The 22,794-nt window shown below is 44.4% G+C and overlaps 6 protein-coding genes across 6 annotated transcripts in view; 3 read left to right on the top strand and 3 right to left on the bottom strand.

The window, feature by feature from the left end:
- Positions 1–22,794, bottom strand: part of LOC126558958 (soma ferritin) — a 203,505-nt gene that overhangs the window by 104,954 nt on the left and 75,757 nt on the right. The gene's annotated exons all lie outside the window — the stretch shown is intronic.
- LOC126567160 (E3 ubiquitin-protein ligase HRD1) lies at positions 1,721–5,120 on the bottom strand. The gene is made up of 5 exons (XM_050223392.1): positions 4,892–5,120; positions 4,572–4,817; positions 4,123–4,502; positions 3,560–4,005; positions 1,721–2,619 (listed from the first exon to the last, which is right to left on the bottom strand). The coding sequence occupies exons 1-5, from the start codon at positions 5,018–5,020 to the stop codon at positions 1,721–1,723; spliced, it is 2,100 nt and encodes a 699-aa protein (XP_050079349.1). The 5' UTR covers positions 5,021–5,120.
- Positions 6,618–7,149, top strand: LOC126559419 (thioredoxin domain-containing protein 17-like). The gene is made up of 3 exons (XM_050215573.1): positions 6,618–6,762; positions 6,849–6,933; positions 6,995–7,149. Exons 1-3 carry the CDS (start codon positions 6,618–6,620, stop codon positions 7,146–7,148), a joined length of 384 nt encoding a protein of 127 aa, XP_050071530.1. The 3' UTR covers position 7,149.
- On the bottom strand, positions 7,449–10,984 carry LOC126556878 (uncharacterized). The gene is made up of 5 exons (XM_050212423.1): positions 10,843–10,984; positions 10,576–10,770; positions 9,801–10,498; positions 9,675–9,740; positions 7,449–9,606 (listed from the first exon to the last, which is right to left on the bottom strand). Exons 1-5 carry the CDS (start codon positions 10,972–10,974, stop codon positions 7,449–7,451), a joined length of 3,249 nt encoding a protein of 1,082 aa, XP_050068380.1. The 5' UTR covers positions 10,975–10,984.
- Positions 12,121–13,290, top strand: LOC126559108 (protein max). The gene is made up of 5 exons (XM_050215218.1): positions 12,121–12,262; positions 12,351–12,419; positions 12,500–12,607; positions 12,684–12,807; positions 13,085–13,290. The coding sequence occupies exons 1-5, from the start codon at positions 12,164–12,166 to the stop codon at positions 13,288–13,290; spliced, it is 606 nt and encodes a 201-aa protein (XP_050071175.1). The 5' UTR covers positions 12,121–12,163.
- On the top strand, positions 16,582–19,796 carry LOC126557561 (solute carrier family 23 member 2). The gene is made up of 3 exons (XM_050213372.1): positions 16,582–16,716; positions 18,139–19,664; positions 19,736–19,796. Exons 1-3 carry the CDS (start codon positions 16,582–16,584, stop codon positions 19,788–19,790), a joined length of 1,716 nt encoding a protein of 571 aa, XP_050069329.1. The 3' UTR covers positions 19,791–19,796.

Raw genomic sequence — 22,794 nt, 5'->3', positions numbered from 1 at the left:
ATCCGATCAATTTCTTCGAACCCTTCGACTATTGTTGGCACAGTCAACTTACACTATCCCGACGTATCAAAACTTAAGACAGCCTGGGACAAGAGGGGGTCCTCTTAAAGGTTTAGATATTTTTTGCGATGGTTTAAGACAATAAGATCCCTTGGACAACGAGTTTTCTCGGCGATGGGGATGCCCTTTGGATTAACGGATTTCTTGAACAACAAAGTATCTTGAATAGAGAGGTTCGTTGGATGCTGAGGATCACTTTTGGAGGTTGAAGCCCTTTGGACGAGAAGCATTTTTTCGTGAGCAAACAGCTTGGGTGAAGAGATTCCTTGGAAGATGAGGTCTCTTGGTAGCCGAGGTTACATTATCCGTAAAGCCTCTTATGCGACAAGATCTCTTCGTTAATGAGACACCAGTCATCATTTTAAAGCACCTCATCGAGGTTCGCAGTTATTTTTTATATGTTGCTTTGCCTTTATTATTTTAGATTCCACAGTACAATATGATAGCACTATTTACAATTATACCTTTTTTTTCTACGTCTCTTGCTTACGTATCAGAGACGTTCCACACCTTCCCGCTTCGGGACTTGCGTTTCGGATGCGTTTTTCCACCAAACCTGTATATTTCATTCCATTCCATTGGTGTGCTGACGTCCATTCCGATCCTGAGAAAGGGATCTTTCCTGGTCCATCACCATCCATTTTTACGCCAGTCCTATCTATCTAACAGTTGTCGCTTTTACAGCACAGAGCAACTGAAAAGCTGATGATTGTTTCATTTCGTCCCAAATGGACCGATTTTATACACCTTTTTTTGCGTTTCTTATGCGATTGTTTTAATGTATAGAACAACTTTTTATATATATAGGATTTCTTTTCGCCTCTCTTCTTCGTCTTTTCTCTTTCCGTCTGTATCCTTCTCTAACTTTTGTTTTTTAATCACTTTTTTCTTTATGTTCACTACGAACACAAAATCGCCCGACAATCAGTGCGTAATTTGTTTGCTAATGTTTCTACATTCATATTTTATATTCTGCATACACATTCATGCTGTGTATGTGTGCACGTTGCATTAAAAAAATGAAGTCCTCTGTACAAACAAACCATTGTGACTTTAAGGTTTTTTGTTCTTTATTAGAGGAAGGCCAAACATAATATGGAAAAGGGGAAAAATAGGGAATGGAATGAAGGCTTAAAGTCTCATCTTTTGCCATTCGGTTCGATTGCACAGCAGCGACCCGAGCAATAAGAAACAGAAACAAAAGAACAAATGCAATATTTTAGTAACCTCGTAAAACACACAAATACACATATAACAAGCAAAAAGGATGGGAACAAAAAAGGGTAGATAATCATTTAAACAGCCAGAAATATTGCTAAAAAAAAGTCTACAGTATCCTACCACCCTTCCGGCACCAGGCCAAGAACGGGAAGGTGTAAAATGACGGACATAGACATTCCAAAACAAACGAGGGCATTACGAGGCTGACTCAAGAGTAAATATGAGCATTGGATTTAATAACAGCATGTGTCGCATAATAGTGTCACTCACTGGAACTTAGAAGATATTCGTTCCGAATCGTTTTGGCATTGGAAGACACATTCCAGCCGAGTTCATTTGACTTTATCTTTCCTCCATCGATATTTAGGATTTAGAAAACAAAAATTAGCATATGCAAACAGCTCCGCGCCAGTTCCAGCTACTACTACTCACCTTCTTACTACTGCTGCTGCTGCTGCTGCTGCTGCTCCTGCTGACTACCATTTGCCGTTGGGTCCGTTGTGCTTGTCGTGGCAAACTTCTCCAAACGTCGACGACGCAGCTCACTCATGGCGGCACTTTCGGGTCGCTTTAATGCGGCTACCCCATTCAAAGTTTCGGACACTCTGGAGGAAGTGGCTGTTGCTGCGTCCTGCATCTGATCGGGCGTGATTAGCAGAACCTTGCTATCGCTTGGTAATGGTTCCTTCTTGCGCTTGCTGTGCGTTGAAGCTGGATCATCTTCATCGCTGCTGAGCGGTCCGAGATCCTCTAGCTTCGGTTGGCTCAACAGCGCCGAACTACTACTGCTACTACTGTTGCTTACTCTATTGGTATCACTATCACTAACCTTACTGTTGCTAGGTTTATTACTGCTGGAGTCGGGAGCAACACTACTGCTGGGAGTAACACTCGCTGCCGATTCCGTTACCGAGGTGGTGGTCAATAATGTTTGTGCCGGTGATGTAGTAATGTTTGCATCAGTATCACTACTACTACTAGCCATGGTAGCAGTATTCGATACATTTGGTTGCGATGATGTTTGTGGCTGCTGTTGCTGCAAATGGGCCACTGCTTCCGGTGGTAGTCGGGCCGTGATGGCTGCGTATTGGTTCATCAGTGCAACGGACGCATCGAGCAGGGTGCGTATGTTTTGCAGATGCTTGATACGTTCCTCAATATGGCGCCTTTCGTTGCCTTCCATCGCTCGAACCTCCTCGTCCGAAAGGGTGTCCAGCGAGGGAGGAACCGGTGGCAAGGGCATCGTGTACGATGGCATACCGACAAAGGGAAATGGAGGCAGCAGCATCGGCGCTGGAGGAAACAGTGGTAGCGCATTCGTTCCCGTTCCTGTTAGACCTGAAGGGATGAAATAGAAAAGTGGGTAACCTTAATTAATAGGTTTCTGTCTCTGAATTTGAATAAATTGAACTTGATAGCCTGAGCTTCACTTGCAGGCGTGCATCCCACAGCTTCAACATTCCATTGAAGGCTCCTCGAGCATAGTTTGTCTCTGAGCGAAAAATTCATGATACTCGAAAATCGAGAATCTGTGAAAAGCACAGAAAAGTGAAAAGGACACCATGTGGCAGGTTTTACATTCTAATCACATATTGGTAACATATATACCGTCCAGTTTAAGATAGAAGAATTATTTACCTGTAGCTAGTTCACGTTAAAGGCAACACCAACATTGAAGAAGTAAGGATCGATTACTCTTCCAAACCAAAACGGTACTCCAAACAGTCAGCCTTTCACATGAAGGTGTTTAGCTTTACTTGCAAATTGTACACATGAGTTTAAGCACATCTCGGAAATGAATCGAGCATTGCTCTGGGTCAACTGAATCTGCACCGAAAAAATCGTAACCTTTAAAACGATTTAAGTGTTTGAAATCTACATCTAGATCCGTTCCAAATTTCTACAGGACGGAAAGCGGAACAATATTGTAGCGATCCAAGCGTTTCAGTATTTCTGGTTCTGGTTCAACACACAATGCATTCAACAAATTCGCTTTCACAGGTCCGAAAACAAGAACATTATCGTGGATTAAGGGGACAATATCTGTAAATATTTAATCCTCCTAACTGGTGTGGTTTCTTCGTTGTATCTTTTTAACAATCCGATCGTGTACGTACTTGTGATGAGCATTCCGGAGTAGATTCATGAATCCACTCCGACATCGACGAATAGAAACCGTACTTAGGAGTTGAAGAAGCAAAAAGAATGGTGGACATTTGTACCTTAATTTGTACCAGAATTGTGCTGAAACCGGAAGAAAAAGAAAATTTACACCTACCATTAGGCAATGTGGCTCCTGTACCTAAAGCACCACCACTGCCAGTACCGCCAACACCAGCAGCACCTCCACCCGCGGCCACCATCGTCGGACGGCTAGTGTCAGCGGTGCCAGCAGCACCACCAGCGCTAGCATTCGCATCGTTTCCATTATTATTTGGCACCGGATTGGCAGGAGCGGTGGCCGCCGTAATCGGTGTACGCAGTATGTTTAACCGGCAGGTCGGGCACGTTTGTTGCCGCTGGAACCAGGAGCGCAGACAGGCCGTGTGGAAAATGTGACCACACGGCAGCTTTTTCGAGTTGCTCACCATATCCTCGCGACAGATAATGCAAATGTTGTCCGACATTTGCAGCTCTTCGGGCGTTGCGTCCGGATAGAGTGTGTTCATGTTACGGATGGCGCGGCGCGATAGAATTACGTCGTTCAAAGCCTTCTTGAAGTTGCTGTACACGCGAAGGGGCATCGTGTGAAGATTATGAGAAAACATAAATATAAAAAAAAATATAACACACATTGATAAGATAAGTTGGCTGGTGGTTGTGGGCCTTTCGCTTACTTACCGCATTGTGTAGTACATCGGACGGAAGGCAAACATTGGCAGGGTGAATATTTTGACCATCAAAGTGACAAACACCACGTAAAGTACGACGCGCGTAAAACCAATGATGAGTTCGGTGTACAGCAGAAAGACCGCCTTGTTTTCCCACGGTGTGTCCGAACGCAGTTCGGCAGCGTGAAAGATGTACTTTATGGCGGTGTTAATGACCATCGTCATTAGGATCGCGTACTCGAACCCAAACACAAGCTGGACCGTTACGCCCTTGGCGATGGTGGACTGGTATGCGTACGATATTAGCTCGTAATCGAACAGGCCCAAGCAGAGCAGCAGTCCGGCTACCCGCACGTGGAATAACCATCCAATTACGGGGCTACGTTCCATCTAGAATTCGAAAATACGTTTCAGGATAAGTAAATCGTAGGATGAGCAAATAAACAAAGCAATTCTCACATAATCGACGCGATCTTCTGCCAGCCAGTGAAAGGATTTCAAAAATAGCAGCACCGTAAATAGTGCCACAAATTTCGGATTGAAATCATCCCGAAAGACTGTAAACGCGAGACAGGTTTCCGTCAGCGCGTACCAGAACCGCTCCATCAGATGTTCGAATTCGGCCGCACGTAGCGTGCCGAGGAAGATTTTCTTCATCAGCTTGCCCAACATCAAAACTAGTACGAGCGACTGAATGTATATGACCTTACGGAAGAAAAAAGAGAAAAGCAGAACATTTTAAAATGAAGCATGAATCCACACATCGGGTTTTCACTTACAGCCATGCTCGGGTTAGATTTCGTAATGTACACAACAGACGGGTAGAACTGCTTCTTCTGGTAGTACGCATTGCCAATTACCAGCCCGGTCAGCAACATGCTGATCACGGACAGCCCGAGGGTACGCATCTTGACGCAGTGTTCAGCCAGCTGGCTGATTGTTTCGAAGAATATGTTAATCTTGTCTACCGGACTCCACCCGGTGGAACACGGTGTCCGAAACTGCCGTGTCTACACCACGACTACGACGCCGCTGATATCGACTGTATGCTTTTACGTCCTCACAATCTGCACGCGCGGCTCGGTATACACCTTGTAAAACCTGTGATCGGCCTCGAAAATTGTTCACCCTTGCTCGCCCAGTTGCACCAGCAGCCAGTTCATTCGCTTACGTACGGTGGATTGGTCCGCGGTGCCGGAGCTTGCTCCCATCAAACACGTCCGACCAGGTGCGTGGCTCACACACACACGCGTGCAGCGAAAAGATGTTTGCACTACCGATGGATGTGGATGTTTCTGAATGGATTGTGAGTGGAAAACGGGGGCTAGATTTCTTCTATTCTCTTTACTACAAATTTAAAGTACACGTAAACACCACTATTTTCCCCGATTGCTGTCATAAATGCAACATCGCTGATTGCAACATATGTCAAAACCGTTGTCAAGATTTATCTAGCAAGGTGAGACGATGTTTCTAGGCAATGCACAATGGGTGATTCATCAATTTGTTTTTCAAATAAAATATGAAAAAAATAAGTCCAAAAATAGTATTTCTTCTTCCACTATCTGTGGTTAATTCGGTTTTCATGTGATTTTTTTTACTGCATGTAGGATCTAAATATGCGCTAGATGGATGTTTACATAGTCCAAATTTATTTCGCTCTAACCGTCCGAAGTTCCGGTGGTAGCGTGGGAAGTGATTCACGCGAAGGGATCGTGCATCGAATCACATTGGGTCACCTCTTGCGAGTTTTGGGGTTTTTGTGAAAAAGCAAGGTAAAATAGAATTCTCCAAAGGACCTTGCCAGGATAATACAAGACAAGACATACTTTGAAACTGTTTAAAGAAGTGAGGGCTACATTTTGGCCGTGAAAATCGATCGTTAGCCTAATGAGAAAAAGTGGTAACATCCTAATTTAAAAACTATGGTCTGTGAGGAGGAAAGAAGGGATCTAAAGTGTAATTTTAGCTATAGTTTCCATTAATTAATCCAACCATTTTTGATCACAGGGAAAACACACTATGTATGCTTGTCGACATGTGCTGCGCTTTGCATACATTTAGGCGTTTTTCGCATATTGAACAAAATTTCAACACCGCTTGTGATGACTAAACTATATGAACATCATGATAAAGCATTTCCTCCTTGTTCTTTGCCTTATCCCAGGTATACTCGGTTAACGAAACGGTTTATGTATTTATATAATTTATCATGGCTCCTATTTGAATCGAGTACTTAATTTCGGATGGCACTGTAATCTTTTACGTAGACGCGCGCTCCACCCAAAACAATACAATTCTGTCACTGACCGGACGGCAAACGATATTGCTGCTGGCGGTAGGCGAATAGATAGTGCGGTTATCTTTCCACGTCCTTCAAACTCTCGAGCGACAAAACACAGCAAGAGGAAGATTAACAAGCTATTTCACGCCATACTAGCGTATCAATCATAGACGAAGTGAATAGTCACGGGAATAGTCCTCGAGGAGCAGGAACGATTCATAATGGTGCACAAACATAGTGTTGCCGGGTACGATGCATTCGTTGCATTTATGAAAGACTTCAACGGAAACGGTGGCGCGATCAATATTCTTTTCACCGGTGCAAAACTTGACAACGGCCAGAGCTGGTGTGGGGACTGTGTCGAAGGTAGGTGTATCTTTTTAATTTAATTCCTTTCCTTAATTCACTAATTAACATATCCGGTCCCTTTGTTGCCAATGCCCCATAAATAGCTGCTCCGTTTATCGAAACAGCAGTTAATACAAGCGCTCCGGAAGATTCGCATTTCATCTACGTCGATGTAGGCGATCGACCGACGTAAGTTTCTTGTCCTTTTTCACGGAAGTTATAAGCCATTGATATTCGTTTTGCTTTGCAGATGGAAAGATATGAATAATCCCTTCCGGAAGGATACGCAAACACATCTTTCCGTCATTCCCACGCTGATACGATGGAAGAATCCGCAGCGCCTCGAGGGAGAGCAGTGCGCCAAAGCTGATCTGCTTGAACTGTTCTTTTCGGAAGACGATTAAACGGGCTGCTTCGCGTTTGTTTGTGTGTGCGTACGATAAACAAAGAGCTGGATTTAAATTTACATCCTTCAATACACTATATTGTCCGTTAATATAAAAAAACCCCGCTTTCTTTTAGGATCACTTCCTTAAATTTTGTGTCATGTGAGTCAAATTTATCTACGTGTAGAAATCCTTTTAAAAGAAAGCAACGAATCTCAATGCGTGTGTTTAAATTAAAACGGTGCTGGCACTAGTAAAACGAATATTTTTTCAAATCTCTTACACACAGGTCTGGAGGAAACTGACCCTCACCTAACGCTAACGAACATTAGCCGCCCGTGGATGGGATGTTCGTTCGGGACTGTTCTCAAATCCGGGTGCGGTACAGATGGCAAAGCGTGATAATGTGGTTGCTTTCAGTGGCGTTTGATATCGCTCACCGCCACCGTGCATTCGATTGTCCCGTCCAGGTGTTGCTGCAAGGATGCGGCGCGGTGAGTTCCGCAGCAACTGTTTGCGAATGTGTGGTGTTGTTGTGGCCGATCTGCTATTGTTCATGTCTTTTAAATTTGGCGACAGACAAACGACATTTACGTTCGCTAGCTGTTCTTGCACATTTTCCTGCAACCGACGGACAGATCGTGGAGAGCTAAGGAGAGCTATGGATGGGATTCCTGCCATCGATGCGTTTGAGCCAGATTTCGTTGCTTGGCGAAGCTTTTCGCGTCGATTTATTCCACCACCGTGGGCAGATTTTGTGAAGGTACGCTTGCGCGGGGTCGATTTCCTGGGACTGCGTACACTTCCGTGCTGGTGTTGTGCTGAGGAAGAGCGTAGCTTCTGTATCTGTCGAATGTGAACGGCCGATCCTGTGTCGGACATTGTAACGATCGGTGGTACGGCTGCAACCGTTGCGGTGCGGAACTTGGTGCTCTGGCGACGGCTCGAGATCGGTGTGCGTTTGGAGGATGTTCCGGCGCCGGATGATACATCGAGCCCGGCGTTCGTTACGAGTCCATCGAACAGCTTTGCCTTAGCCATTACCATACCCGCATTTTGACTGCGGATGCGTGCGATCGATGCACGGCCACTCTGTGCCTCCTGCAGTGGAGTTATGTGTGATTTAAGTAAGCTGCTGCTCGGTGTGCGTGGTGGAAGTTTCGGCGTTCGGGCGGGTGTTTTTATGCGCGGTGGTACCACCGGTGGTAGCATGGGTGTCTTGGCCGCACTCTGGATGTTAACGTCGATTTTGGACACCATAGACTGGGTGGGTGTGCAGAAAGCGCTTCCCGGTGGCTGCTTTGAAGAAGATCGTAACGATGCTCGGCGAGAATTTTTATCCGGCGTTTTAAAGTAATCCTCCATCAGCACTTTACAGGGTGTTACAAATTCTGACGTCGAATCCATCACACTCGAGGCGTTATCATCGGTGACGTTATGCGTCTCAAAGTAGCTCTCCGCATTAACCCATTGTTCCTCCTTTTCCTCGTCGGTAAAGTTGCCTCCGCTTAAGCTAGTTGCCGTGGCACAACGAGGAGATGGCTTTGAGGGTTGCTTTTCCGTTGCTATCGCAACTGTTGTCTCGTTACTATTCGAAGATACTGTTGTTGTTGTGTCTGGTGCTTTCAAACCGCTTTGAACAGTATTTGGTCGACCGCGCTTTAAAACTCCCGACTTGGGATAGAAGGAAAGATCTACCGCGCCAGACGCAACTGGGACAGCGACGGATACATCTCGCGCACCATTACCCACATGCCAAGACTGGTTGCGCGACAACCTTACAGCTTCTCGGCTACGGCGACGAATGGTACCGATTTTTCTTGCACTCGGCGATCGAATCACCCTGTGTTCACCGCTCTGACGGATTTTTAGCTCACGACTAAGCCTCTTCGCAAGCTGGTCCGTGGTGGCGCACGTCGCTTCGATCGGTTCCGTCTGTTCCAACGTTTGCCGATATTTGTCCTCCACGTTGTCCAGCAGCACATCCTCACGCCCGACCAGTGCGGTAAATTCCTTCGACAACTTCGACTCAATGTCCGACATTCGCTTTTTGATCGCTTCATACTCGCTACGTCGAATCTTCAGGAAATCATCCGAATCGGCATCAGTTTCATCGATTTTATCCGCAGTGCTGGACAAACCCTCAGCACTAACGAGACACGGCATCGATACTACCGGCGACATGCGACCTCCTGCTGTCAGAAGAAGCGCTTTTCCTGTCGGTTCTTCCGTGTCAAATTCATCTTCCGTTTTTGTGTCCGAATGCGGGAATTCCGTTTTGGTGCTTTCCGGTTCCTGGACTTTATTGTTGCGGTTTTGTTTTTTACGTCCCCACGGTGCACCGACCACGCTCCAGCGTCGTTCCATTGGTTTGCCTTCCGCGATCGAAGGTATTGAACCGGTCGGTAGTAAACGTTGAACGACTTTGCTGGGCTTTTTACTTCCGCCCAAGCTTAGGCGGTTCTTTTTTGGTTCCCTGACGAAAAAAGACCCGAAAAAAAGGATTTTTTAAAGGAACATTCCTCGGGTACTCAAAATACTCACTTTATAACGAGCGGCGTACTGGGCAGAAGATCATGGTTGTCCGGTAAAAAGGATGTCACTTCTTTTCTGTTGATAAAAAGAATTAAATTAACATTCGAAACACACAAGAGGAACGTGGCAACTTACTTTTTCTTGGCGCTGAATGCAATTCCATCCGCAACCTTCCGTTTTTTAGCCGATTTGCTTAGACAAGGCGTACCTATTACCAGTGTTTGCTCATTTTCAACTTTTTCATCAGTTTTATCCAAATTTTCCGACGATCCAATTGCGCTAACCATCTTCTTAAACCCATTAAACATCCGCGTCAGCGAACCACTGCGTCGCTTTTTCTTCTTTTTGTCCGTCACATTGTTCGTGGCCGTACTTAGATTAATGGCACATCCTTCATCCTTCAGCTGGCACAAAATTGCGTTCGGAATGAGTCCAATCTGCTGCGAATTTTCAATGAGCAGTTGCAACACCTTCACATGGCTGTTGAACCGCTGCTGTACCAGTTCCGTCGTTGGCATAATGCTCGGAGTTAGTATGATGGCCAAATTTTCGGCCGTCATTCGATTTTTTGCGGCATGGTTGGAAACGGTTTGCAAAAACTGCATAAAGTAGGCGAGCGTGTTTAGCGTTATCGGTGGCAACAGCAAACAGGTCATCATTAGCTTGTGCACCTTATCATCGCTGCCTCCGAGCAGACATCGGATCAGTGCTTCCTGAACATTTCCGGATGGTAGCAGCGGTTCGGGCAGATCCCGGAAGAAAGTTTTTATGATGTTCGCGACGTCAATAACGTGATGAGATTTGCCCAACGGGATGCCCGACTCTAACCCTGCCTGTGTAAGGGGAAACGGTACAACCGATGTCATTAGATTCTGTGAACACAAACAAAAAAAAAGTATCTGCCGCCTACCTTTATCTGTTGCTGGCGTTTGGTTGAACCGGCCTTCCGAAACAGTCCTTCCGTGTCTACATTTTCCAGAATAAACTGACAAGCGTTCGATACAAACAGAGGAATCTGCACCATGCCACCGCTGGCTAGCATCACATCGGTCAGCTCTAGTGAATGCAGTGGTATTCGGAATATGCGTTTGCACTTAGTTTTATCCTATCGTGAAAGAATCCACACGATTAGTTTCCAAAAAGAACCGGAATCTGGTTCGCCCGTACCGCTACTTACATTACACGCTTTGGAGGTTTTCTCTTTCCGATATTTGATACCATTTTTGCGTAGTTCTTCCTGCAATACGGCGTACAGTTCTTCCTTGTTTTCCAGATCGTTTATTAATACTCGCGAGGCTGGGATTGCCATTTTTACGTTTAACTTTTCTTCTGTATCATCAAGAGCGACCGAAGCAAAGCATCATTTGGACGCGATCTGTGTGTTTAGGAGCGAGTATTTTATTCGTTGCTTTTGAATTGGGTTCGTGTGTTGCACTGACGTTTGTAAGGTGTCAAATGTCGGAACGGGGTAGGGCAGGGCTACTCCGATGCACGATAAATAATTTTCAAACATGGTTTGAAATTGATAATAAACAATGAAAGGCAAATTAAAAATCAACGTAAAAATTACCGATTAAAAACTAAACTTTGCAATGCATCAAATCAAAAAGTTATGAGAAACTTTGCGTGATTGAATCTGAATTGATTGAGAATAATGAAAAATACGAATGTATGAAAAAAAAAAATTAAAACAGAAACTTTTCTTGTAAGTATTTAAGAGAATTTCTTTCAGATTCAAGAGAACCTCCACCTTCCCTACCGGTGTCTGTCCCGCACTCCTGTAATCCTTCCCCGCTCCGTTGAAAGAATTAGGAGAAGTTGAGTCCGAGATGAAATACTTCTCCTGGCTAGTCCAAAAAAAAAAAGGTTAACATTCCGGTGACTACTAATAAGGCACCGTATTTTCTTCGTTGAATGTTGGCTTTTCTATAAACACACTCAAAATTGTATTTTCTTGTGCAATTCTTTTATTTATGTTTTTTTTTAATCAGCGAGTGCAGCACCACTGCATAAAAAACTTTTCTGCCACACTTGACATTTCACTATTCCGTACAAATAAACATCGTGCTCCGAAGGAATTTGCGGATCACTTTGTTGTGTCCTTTTTGTCTCCCATATGCGACAATAAATAAGGATTCATTTAAATACACACGTAATTTACACGCCGGAACAATAGGTAACAGAAGGCGGTGCTGTTTGATCGTTGTAAATTAGCAATTTATTGCGACAGTGCTGAGGTAAGTGTAAACAAACGGAGAGCCGAGCTGCCCCTGCGCGCGCGTATGTGTGTGTGCGTTGTTTTGTTCTTCCTTTCGCAAAGCCCGTACCTTTGGCTGGACGGGAGGAAGAGGAGCAGAAAGGTATCTGAGTAACGACGCAGTAAGTATTGTACCCTATGTTGTTGGATTAGCGATCACCAGCAGACCGATCTAATCGTAACATCCAGCGAGAGAGACGCGCCCGCCTTGAGAAGCATCGTAGAAAGTAACAGCCCGTGGATGCGCTTGCACGAGGATAACCAAGGCCGGAAGCTAAGCACTAGCGAGTGGTACGACAATATGAGCGATGATGACCGGGACATTGACATAGAAAGCGATGTAAGTAGAGGCGAGACTGTTTGAATAATGTTGTGAGTGTTTGAGCAAGATTGTAATTATGCTTCTCTTACTTAACCCATACACACAGGATGGCGATGATTCAGACAATACAAAATCACAGTCCCGTTCCGGTGGTGGCAGTCAGTTTTACTCACAGGTAGGCAAAGGGCGATCCTTTTTTTTCTCGCGGGTGCAGCTGGTTCGCTCACCACACGACATCTCTTTTTACAATTATAGGCCGAAAAACGCGCTCACCACAATGCCCTTGAACGGAAACGGCGTGATCACATCAAGGACAGTTTCACCGCGCTGCGTGACTCTGTACCATCGCTGCAGGGCGAGAAGGTGCGTTTGATGCTTTAATCTCCCATCATTATCAGTCCCTAACTTTTTTTTTTTCTATTGCATCTGGTTCGTTTAGGCTAGCCGCGCGCAGATACTGAAAAAGGCGGCCGAGTATATCCAGTTCATGCGGCGGAAGAACAACTCACACCAGCACGACATCGACGATCTGAGGAGACAGAACAATAAGCTCGAAACAGAAAGTAAGTTACGTTCAGATAGCTTGCCAGCAACCCGCCAGAAAGGCTTCTATCCATTGACCTATCTGTGGTTGGTGTCTGCAATTAATATTAATGTCACTCGCTCGAACCCGTTGGCGTTCGCGTTCATACATATTGACGCGTTCGGGTGGCCACCGTGTCGCTTGGGAGTGTTTATGCTTCCAGTTTCACTGTAGGAACGTTTGCAAAACTGATGCTGACTGATGTAAAATTCATAATTCGTTCGTTGTCTTTTCGTTTCGTGTCTACAACACCACAGTACGCGACCTGGAGCTGGCAAGAGCTTCTGGAAAGTATGGTGGCGATGGTGCCGATTTGGGCCTATCGTTCCAGGACGGATCACGCGGCTCAGACAGCTCGGACATTGATGAGGTGGTACCTAAAAACAACAACAACAACAACAACAATAACGGGTTGGGCGCAGCGCGGCGGAACAAAAAGATGAAAACAAATGCCAACTACTAGAAGACGAGGTGAATGGCTTTTAATTGTAAAGATTTTTTATTTTCATTTCTCTTCATTTCTAGTGACTGCGAACAGCAATGCTATCACCTTCTCTGTGGTAGCTGCTTTTAGCATTAGTTCGTTTCTTTTTATATTGTATTATGCAAATTTATTTTTTAACATCGAAAAAATATTCATTTCCACTTCCTGGTAAACGTTGTTTGTTTTTGCACAAGGACTTAGAATTGGTTAGGAACTTTCATATCCACCACCCCCTTTAAAACGTATGAAACAGTAATTGAAGAATCACATGAAGTGACCAAGAAATCTGTAAACTGACGCGGGATAGCGGCAGTTGAATTTGAACACTGTTCTGTTAAAGGGAAAATATTGTACAGAAACATTCGTAGAATTGAAGTGAAAAAATTGGCTTCTTATTTTAACATACACCCTCGTAATTACTTGATCTGCCAATGTCTGGCTGTTTTACAAATTTCAATAGAAATCTAAAAAAAAAAACATGATTGTAAGCTACCATAAATATGTTGTAATTCCACAGGATCGAAAAAAGTGAAATAAAACATATATTTAGCATTTGAATAAAAACAGTATTATGGTACACGGTGTTTGCCAAATGTTTGAGATAGGAAGGGGTATACCATATTTTATCACACGCATAGAGAGAGAAAGAAAGAAAGAGAGAGAGATAGAGAGAGAGAGAGAGAGAGAGAGAGAGAGAGAGAGAGTGGCACTGTAGAACTTTTATGAGAACTTTTATTATCTCCTTTTGGAGTAAATTATCTAATATAATATGTCCCCTTTGAGCCAAGTAGCTATCATATTGCAAACGCACAACAGCTTCTATAATTACGTACCTTTATGGCCCTAAAGTTGACAATGGCTGATCACGCATGTCTCGTAAAGGCGGTGAAGTTGGTACCAGGGTGTGTGATTGACTTACTACACTTCCTGGCATACGTTAATGACATAGACATTTTTGGCTTGAGACTCCATTGTAACAGTAGCTTACCAAAGGATTGAGCAGAACCAAATAGCGGGCATCCGCCAGAAACCCAAGGACTGCGTTGGCAGACGACCGCACGAGACTGTGAGTGGTATCAAAGTATCTGGATCATGGCAAAAGAGACAAAAAGGGTATAGCTACTACACCCTGACTATCAAAAGAGTCGCAGGCTAAACTGTGGTAACTTCTGAACCGTCACAATCTTGAATACAGTCTTTAATATTGTGTCCTTTGCACCCCTTGCTGCAGCTTTCGTCAGAAGTCACCGTGCTGGTTTTGATGCTAGTAAATTTACTATCGAAACTACTATTGAAATGCTTTGGGAGGTTATGAGGCATAGAGGACGCTCAAGTTTACTCTTCGACGTGTGGGCTACCACATTTATTCGACATCTCCCCTGTCGCAAGCTCTGGACTATTTTAATCTTTCAACTCATGATACATACTGCCATTAACCAGCAACTCACAGGGCTTCGCGCTTCTTAAATTGAGGCACCTGGGCTCTTCAGATTGACTTGATGATCAGTAAACAAAAAGTGAGCATCAAAGTATCAGATTACGGCAACGATCTCGAGGCGGTATAGCAGTTCTGCAGGGGCGGCCCGGTGGTGTAGGCGACAGCGGCGCCGGTCTTCAAACGGCAGGACCGAGGTTCAAATCCCATTCGAGCCGTCCCCCCGTAGTGAGGACTGACTAACCAACTACGTGGTTATCGGTAGTCTAGAAAGCCATTTCGATGGCCGGCATGTCCTTAGAGATTGTTAAGCCAAGAAGAAGAAAAAGAAGCAGTTCTGCTACCTACATGCAGAATCGCAATTTGAGATTAAAAACAGAGATGAATTGAAGTCACTTCACAAAATCTAGCGATTCTATAGAATTCAGGAAATGCATAGCAGGATGATCTCGCTATTTGGAGGTGCTAAGGACTATATATGGCAGAAGAAGGATAATAAACCACGAGCTAGGTGAGCTGTTCGATAGAAAAAGTTCCATGGATGGAGCACCGGACCCATACTGCAACAGAACAGTGCTCATCATCGACCCTATCGGCACTAGAGGAGCACAGCAAATTCATGGGTTGGATCAAACTAGTCAAGATGGATTTTAGGAAAAAGGCGGAAGAGGCTAATATTAATAAAAATATTTACATCCGAAGTACTAAAAACTAAAATAATTCTCATAATCATTCATCTTTATCAAAGCTTTCGAGTACGTCAAGGTTTTTCAGACAATTAATAGTTTTAATTGTAAATGTACTGTGCAATGTGTCCTGATTGTACCCAACCACGGGCATCGTTCAATGGGGAGATCCTCAGTAGCAGACTTAATGGACGGTAATTAATAGCGCAAACATGCATGATGCACCAATCCCAGGGGCGTCAAGTTTTGTTGCCTTACAATTTTTCTTTCAGTCTCTGTTAGTAAGTCGTCCGTTGTCCGCTCTGTTTTGTCTCGTAATTTTTTTTGGGTGCGATTAAACTAAATGGTGTTGTTAACAACATAAAAAGCACGACTAGCTTGTTTAAATTCACTGTCCACAAAACACGTGTTGATGCCGGTGTACGCATAGCCGTAGTGAAGTTATTATTTGTATCATTGATAAGACTAAACCATACGTTGAGACCATAACATGGACAGACAGCACAAGCATATTGACAGTCGCCTCAACGGTTTTATGGACGAGTGTCATAAAGCATGGAAAATTACTTCTCCATCCGTATCGGGGCGCTAGGCACTTCCAGCAGAGGCAGCAGACTCGGGGTTACGAAGGTAGTGTAGCAGGGTAGAGATGCTGTTCGAGGAGTTAGCCGCTAAATAACGTACACTAGTTAAGATTGGGTGAGAGTCGGTTCCGAGCTAGTGAGGAACGCGAACGTATCCGCTGGAAGTGTGTTGAAGTGTCTCTTGTTGTGATTCTTAAAGAGGTGTGGGTTGTCGCTTAAAACGAGTGTTTCTAGTAGTGTTCTGGTAGAAGCTTTCCTACAAATTGTTTACTGAAGATCATTTAGAAAGGGTATAAAAGAAAACCCATTTGTGGATACCAATCACAGCTGCTCTCAGGCCGAAAGCACATGAACAGCCCGTGCTATTTAACGATCACTTAGCACGATCGCACATTGCACCCGAGTATCGTTCGTTGGAGTGTGGTCGAGAAACAGTCTTACCAAATCAAAACTTCTTTTAAAATTACCTTCTAATCAATTATACTCGATGCTAATTAGTTGATCCGTGTATTGCGCTCTAGAATTGTTTGGCCCTATCTGTGCAAAAGGGTTGTTCATTTAGTTGATGGAGACCGAACATCAGCAACGTGCACTGCCGGAGCGGGAAACTACGAAAGAAGGCAAGACCCGCGGTGCAGATATCAACTACGGCATCGACGACAATCCACCATGGTACTTCTGCATCATGATGGCGTTACAGGTGCGTATACTGCGTGAGAGTGATTGTCGGTAGAAGATAGCATGCAGTGCAAACTAACTGTGTGGAACCGTGTGGTCTCTTCTCGATTGCTCGATTGCATTGCGTAATCCGGTAGTAACTGGTTTTAATTGGCGGTAGTACAAATATTATTTAATTCCTTTGATTGATTCGTTCGGAAGAGTGGTGAGATAATATCTTGTGAGGCATGTGCCTTTATTGAGCGTATGTTTAAGACTCTGTAGTTACAGCTGTGACTCCCCTCTTGACCGGTATTTGCAGTGGAAAAGTTTTCTCAAGCTTTAGTATGACTAGTGGCGAGTTTAAAGGTACATTGACTGAGCCAACGGATGCCTCAACTTTCACTCCGGTTAAGTCTTCGAATTGGCTAAATCGGCTACTGAGTATGACCGATTGGCTGCAAGCATGTTTGTGCGTATAGTAAATTTGTCCTCATCTTCCTTTATTGATACCAGAGGCAGATCATAATATCAGTACACCAAACAGATGCATTGATCCCCGATCCTTACATAACGACAGACCTTTAAATAAGAGGGCTTTTAGCACCCTTCGCGGACCATTGTTTGTCGCCAGAGGCTACAGAGCTCGGCCTCAATATTTACCACCGTTTGGTACTGCAATCTGGTACTGGCCTGTCACATTTGGCCTAAGTGATCTGCATTACTCGCAGCGGTGTAATATGACGATCGGATACGATTTTACTCATGGTAGCACTGCAATCAGGTCACTGTAGCTCTACATCGAGTGACTGCAGTGGGTTGTCGGGGCTTCGGTTACGGCCAGAATAAACGAAGATACGGTTCCAGCTGATACGGAATTCCTAATGTGAGGCTCTTACTACGAAACTGCTCGTATCTGTCGGTGGCAGAGATGGTCACTTTCTCCGCCCACCGTTAGAGCCGCTACTGCTACTCTGTGTTGGATATAGAATGGACAAGATCCTCCGAAGGAGACCTTCTTGCGAAAAATCCATCGGTTGTTGTTGAGAGGATCAATTGAGAGGGTATTTAGAGATCATACAGATATTTTTTATACGTTCATTCGGAATAACTGTGTCCCTTGTGAGCCGTCTTTTTGCAGAAGTGAAAAGAGATTGTAAATCACGATACGGTTATAAACGATCTTCAAGATATGTACGTTATGCGGATACCAAGGCCAACGGTTGAAACATGCACAAACATGTGCGGAAGCTGAACAGACTTTGGACCACATCAGTACAATCACGCGACGCAAACAGGACACTCTTATTTCACCTGTGAAGAAGAGCCTCGACTAGTCGAGGCTCGAGTAGTAGCTAGGATAAAATTAAATCATTTTTTATTATGTTCATTCTACAATACCAAAACTTGTACCCAGGTGCAGTAGTATTTCAAACCTTGTCGAAATCACCTTTATCTTTCACAGCACTACCTAACGATGATTGGAGCGATCGTCTCGATTCCGTTCATCCTAACCCCCGCCCTCTGCATGCGAGATGAGGATCCTGCCCGTGGTACCATCATCTCCACCATGATCTTCGTCACCGGTTTGATCACATACCTGCAAGCAACCTGGGGCTGCCGGTTACCCATCGTACAGGGCGGTACCATCTCCTTTCTCGTGCCAACCCTTGCCATCCTCAATCTCCCCCAGTGGAAGTGTCCACCGGCTGAAGTGTTGGACGCGATGCCAGAATCAGAGCGTACAGAGCTTTGGCAGGTGCGGATGCGAGAGCTTTCCGGTGCAATTGCCGTAGCAGCTGTGTCTCAAGTTGTGCTCGGATTCAGTGGGCTTGTGGGCAAGTTACTGCGCATCATCACGCCACTTACGATCGTACCGACGGTGGCACTGGTGGGCATAACACTCTTCCAGCACGCTAGCGAAACAGCTTCCAAACAATGGGGAATAGCTGTTGGAACCACCGCCATGTTGACGCTGTTCTCGCAAGTTATGTCCGAGGTACAGTTTCCCGGTGTCGCCTATCGGAAGGGCCACGGTTTGCGAGTGATCTGGTTTCCGTTGTTTAAACTGTTTCCTGTACTGCTCACGATCGCTATTATGTGGACAGTTTGTGGTGTGTTGACTGCCACCGGTGTCTTCCCGGAAGGACATCCAGCTCGGACCGATGTACGGTTGCGTGTGCTGCAGGATGCCGAATGGTTCCGCATACCATACCCGGGCCAGTTCGGGCTGCCAACCGTATCGTTGGCCGGTGTGTTGGGAATGTTGGCCGGTGTGATCGCATGCACGGTCGAATCGATCAGCTACTATCCGACGATCTCGCAGATGTGTGCGGCACCACCACCACCTCTGCACGCGATCAACCGAGGCATCGGTATCGAAGGGCTCGGCACAGTGTTGGCCGGACTGTGGGGATCCGGCAATGGAACGAACACGTTCGGGGAGAATGTCGGTGCAATTGGCGTCACCAAGGTAGGCAGCCGCCGGGTAATCCAGTGGGCCGCTTTCATTATGATTCTTCAGGGTGTCCTTAACAAGTTCGGCGCTGCTTTCATCATGATACCGGATCCAGTTGTCGGAGGTATCTTCTGCGTAATGTTCGGCATGATAACAGCGTTTGGACTGGCGGCGCTACAGTACGTGGATCTACGGTCGGCACGCAATCTGTACATACTGGGCGTTTCGTTTTTCTTTCCGCTGGTGCTGTGTCTGTGGCTACAGCAACATCCGGGTGCGATCGACACTGGCAATGCAACGGTTGACTCGACACTTTCGGTACTGCTCGGCACGACCATTCTCGTTGGTGGTGTGCTCGGTTGTGCGTTGGACAATCTTATCCCTGGAACACCGGAAGAACGTGGACTTGTCGCTTGGTCGAAGGAAATGGCACTGGAAACGAATGGACCGTGCGGCGATGGATTGCCAGAGGGTGGGATAGAGGTGGAACGGAACACGTTCGATTTCCCTTACGGTATGCAGTTGATGCGACGGTAAGTAATGATGGCTGGAGTTTAGGGTAATTGTGAAGAAGAACTTCGAGATAATGTGTTTTTTCTTACAGATGGAAATGGACCCGACACGTACCGTTCCTTCCAACGTACAAAATGAAGCTTTGATGATCCAAAGCCTCTAAAAACGTACATGACTGGTTTAAACTCACGTCGTTTGTTGCACACTGCCTTTATCAACTTGGTACAGTGGATGGAAATGTGGGACATCTTTAAAATGAAACCTGGTCTTGAGTCATACGAACTTGCACAAAAGTATATTAAAAGTTTAACATTTAACGTTTAACATGGAAACATATAAGAATTGAAAGTTTTTAGACCATATAAATAAAGAGAAGATATAGGACATATAGGAAGCTAGACGAAACAAGATGCGAGAGATCAGCTTCAGGAAACATTTCGAGTATGGGTTCAAGATACTACAAGCCAGTCAACTCCAAGAAACCAGGCTTAGTCGTTCGGAATGTTCAATATATTGGAGACCGAAGAAGGACTGTTCCTTAGTGCATAGTCAAGGCAGGCCTATCATCCATTTCAATACATCACATACCAGCCATTAAAAGTGACGTTGGAGCAACAAACAATCGAAGGATTAGGAGTAGGAGTGGGATTTTAAACCAGGACAGTAGAGGATTTCTAAATTTAAGCCAAAAAATGTAGAAAATAGTCTAGGAGTCTTACCAAGAGATAAAAAATAACCTCGGCGCTAAGATGAGCTGTTGTCTATACAAGGATGGAAATTTCATCAGTTACCAGAGTTAGTTAGCCAGAGGTCCTCTCGCAATGGGCTCAGTATTTTGATTAATTATTAAACAATCAGTTCAACAAACGGCTAGATGCTCCACTAACGGATAACATCATACTACTAATTTCTAGTATTGAGGAAATACTAAAGGCTATTCGTCGACACAAGAGGAACAAGGTACCAGCTACTGATGGAACAGTACTTGAACACGGACACTCAGCAATTATTGGTGATTCATCAATTTGTTGTTGAGGTATGGGACAGCGAATCGATGCCTTTTTGATTGGAATATTGACATATTCAACTCCATGTACAAGAAGGACGACACGCTAGGGTGCAGCAACTACAGGGTTATTAAGGTGGTAAATACCGTCTGCAAGGTTTTCTCGCTGATTTTTCAAGATGGACTTTTCCCATTCGTTGAAGAGATGGTTGTTTCCGAGAGGGTTTCGAAACGTAAACTCCGTTGCGAGTTAATCGTAATTCATTTGAACTGCTTGGTAGGTGGTGCCGATGGGCAACAATATACGTAGGAAAATATGACGAAAATATAAAAAATATAACACAAGATAACAAGATTTCTTTTGGTTACACAAGATAACAAGATTTTTTAAGAAATGGATCTTTGTAAACTTGGAAACATCAGATCTTCTGCTAAGCTAAGAAAATCGTCCATAAAGTCCAGTAATTCTTCGTGGCACTATGATAGAAATACTTTAAGATACTGAACAGAATTGTGAATTTCGGTTGGACGCTGCAAATAATTACCTTTTCGTTTGGTGGATTAATACGGAAGAGAGTGAATTTATTATTCGTGCCGGTATTTATAATATTTGGTTGAGTGCCCATGGTACTCACTGCCTGAAGCGTGGGGAAACTTAACGAAACCGATTGTCCTGTCGGTTTCCTGGTCGCTGTCACTGGCGTTGTGTAAACAGATACTTAACGGCTTATGTCATCATGGTCATATTCTGAAAGTTGATGTTGAAACTTTAGAGTAAAAAAACCGCCTAAAGTTCAGTCGGTCATCAATGTCCAATCTAGTGTTTATTGATATTTTCACAATACTCTGCTATCACTCGCAATAGCCACCCAGCCCGGTACCGGTTGATGGCAACAAAGTTTGCCTTCACTTGATTTTTATGTTTCCCACCCAAAACGTACCCATGTCCCCAGGTGGAGCGGCTCCCACTGGGATATGTACCCACATTGCTTCACTCCACAGTGGTTTTGATCCTACACAGAGAAAGGGTGAAATATTGCTATGGTCTTGCTTATTATGATGTAATGAAGGTTTGGCATTCAATAATTTGCTAAAACACTTGCTGCCGAATTGGCTGACAGCTAGCAAATGGTTTACTGCTAATGTTTAATAAAATGAACTACAAACTTTTTCCGAACAAACGTATTAACCCTACCCACAAACAGTCTAACCTTTTCTCCGTTTTACCTTATTTTGATTCCGTTTCATGCTTTATGCCTACATTTATCGTTCTTGGCGAGTGTGTCACCGGATGGATATATCCATTTTTTTCCATAAATCACAGTATCGTCCGAAACGTCCATAACATCCACATCATTTGGATTCGTGGATCTCGCGCCGAATAAAAACCGATTGCTCGTTAACTGTCTGTTTGCATTTATCGCTTTATTAACTGTTATTGCCCTTTCCTAAAATTCTCTCCGACCGTTACTGTTAAAACTCTTGCCCGGGAACTTAATCGTATCAAACTACTATTTTCGCAGTGTAGTTTCCGTTAGTAATAGTAGTTAAAAAAAATGACTTATAACAACGATCCTCAGTTAGCCGGTTTGTTTCCCAGTATCTGCTTTTGTTTTGCTGTCCAATAATTTGTCTCTCCCGGTTCTCCGGTACCCGCAACGCGTCTTTGGCGACGCTTCAAGACTTTTTGAGTTTTTTGTTCATATTTTCGCTTTACAATAATTGAAAATTTCACTTATAAAAAGCAAAACACAAACACGCGATGGTGTGTTTAATAAAACCAATCTCTCATGGTTCCTTAGGAGACGCTCTGCCCAACTAATTCCCAACCATTCATTCCAACAATTCCCACATGGCACATCATTTAACGGATTCACACTCGGTACTCTTGGAACTTCTTAAGCCTTATCGAAACAACTTTGAGTGTTGTGCATTTATTCGATCTTGCCAGTCTCGGAGGTAACTTAGGACTTGCTACTACTTCTACGACGGGTATCGGACACAGAATCGCAGCAAAGAAAGGCACCGGAATTATAATACATGTAGAAGGTGAAAACGGTTCTTGGTGGATACTAGAAAATGTCTGTTGTGAGTGATGAAATCCTAAGCTGCTGGTAACAAAAACGACATCATGCCACAAGATG

Source organism: Anopheles maculipalpis, chromosome 2RL (genome assembly GCF_943734695.1).
Source record: "Anopheles maculipalpis chromosome 2RL, idAnoMacuDA_375_x, whole genome shotgun sequence".
In the NCBI taxonomy this organism is placed as follows: domain Eukaryota; kingdom Metazoa; phylum Arthropoda; class Insecta; order Diptera; family Culicidae; genus Anopheles; species Anopheles maculipalpis.
Note: the sequence above shows the minus strand (reverse complement) of the source record. Positions and strands in the feature narration are given on the sequence as shown.

Bases quoted from the DNA above. Each gene is read 5' to 3' on its own strand.
- LOC126556878 (XM_050212423.1), bottom strand. From the start codon at position 10,974: ATGGCAATCCCAGCCTCGCGAGTATTAATAAACGATCTGGAAAACAAG. The intron at 9,741-9,800 runs GTAAGTTGCCAC...TTTTATCAACAG, and splicing joins GCATTCAGCGCCAAGAAAAA to AAAAGAAGTGACATCCTTTT. The intron at 9,607-9,674 runs GTGAGTATTTTG...TTTTTTCGTCAG, and splicing joins AGTACGCCGCTCGTTATAAA to GGAACCAAAAAAGAACCGCC.
- LOC126559419 (XM_050215573.1), top strand. From the start codon at position 6,618: ATGGTGCACAAACATAGTGTTGCCGGGTACGATGCATTCGTTGCATTT. The intron at 6,763-6,848 runs GTAGGTGTATCT...CCCCATAAATAG, and splicing joins GTGTGGGGACTGTGTCGAAG to CTGCTCCGTTTATCGAAACA. The intron at 6,934-6,994 runs GTAAGTTTCTTG...TTTGCTTTGCAG, and splicing joins GATGTAGGCGATCGACCGAC to ATGGAAAGATATGAATAATC.
- LOC126559108 (XM_050215218.1), top strand. From the start codon at position 12,164: ATGCGCTTGCACGAGGATAACCAAGGCCGGAAGCTAAGCACTAGCGAG. The intron at 12,263-12,350 runs GTAAGTAGAGGC...CCATACACACAG, and splicing joins ACATTGACATAGAAAGCGAT to GATGGCGATGATTCAGACAA. The intron at 12,808-13,084 runs GTAAGTTACGTT...ACAACACCACAG, and splicing joins CAATAAGCTCGAAACAGAAA to TACGCGACCTGGAGCTGGCA.
- LOC126567160 (XM_050223392.1), bottom strand. From the start codon at position 5,020: ATGCGTACCCTCGGGCTGTCCGTGATCAGCATGTTGCTGACCGGGCTG. The intron at 4,818-4,891 runs GTAAGTGAAAAC...TTCTTCCGTAAG, and splicing joins AATCTAACCCGAGCATGGCT to GTCATATACATTCAGTCGCT. The intron at 4,503-4,571 runs GTGAGAATTGCT...TTCGAATTCTAG, and splicing joins CAGAAGATCGCGTCGATTAT to ATGGAACGTAGCCCCGTAAT.
- LOC126557561 (XM_050213372.1), top strand. From the start codon at position 16,582: ATGGAGACCGAACATCAGCAACGTGCACTGCCGGAGCGGGAAACTACG. The intron at 16,717-18,138 runs GTGCGTATACTG...TATCTTTCACAG, and splicing joins GCATCATGATGGCGTTACAG to CACTACCTAACGATGATTGG. The intron at 19,665-19,735 runs GTAAGTAATGAT...TTTTTCTTACAG, and splicing joins GGTATGCAGTTGATGCGACG to ATGGAAATGGACCCGACACG.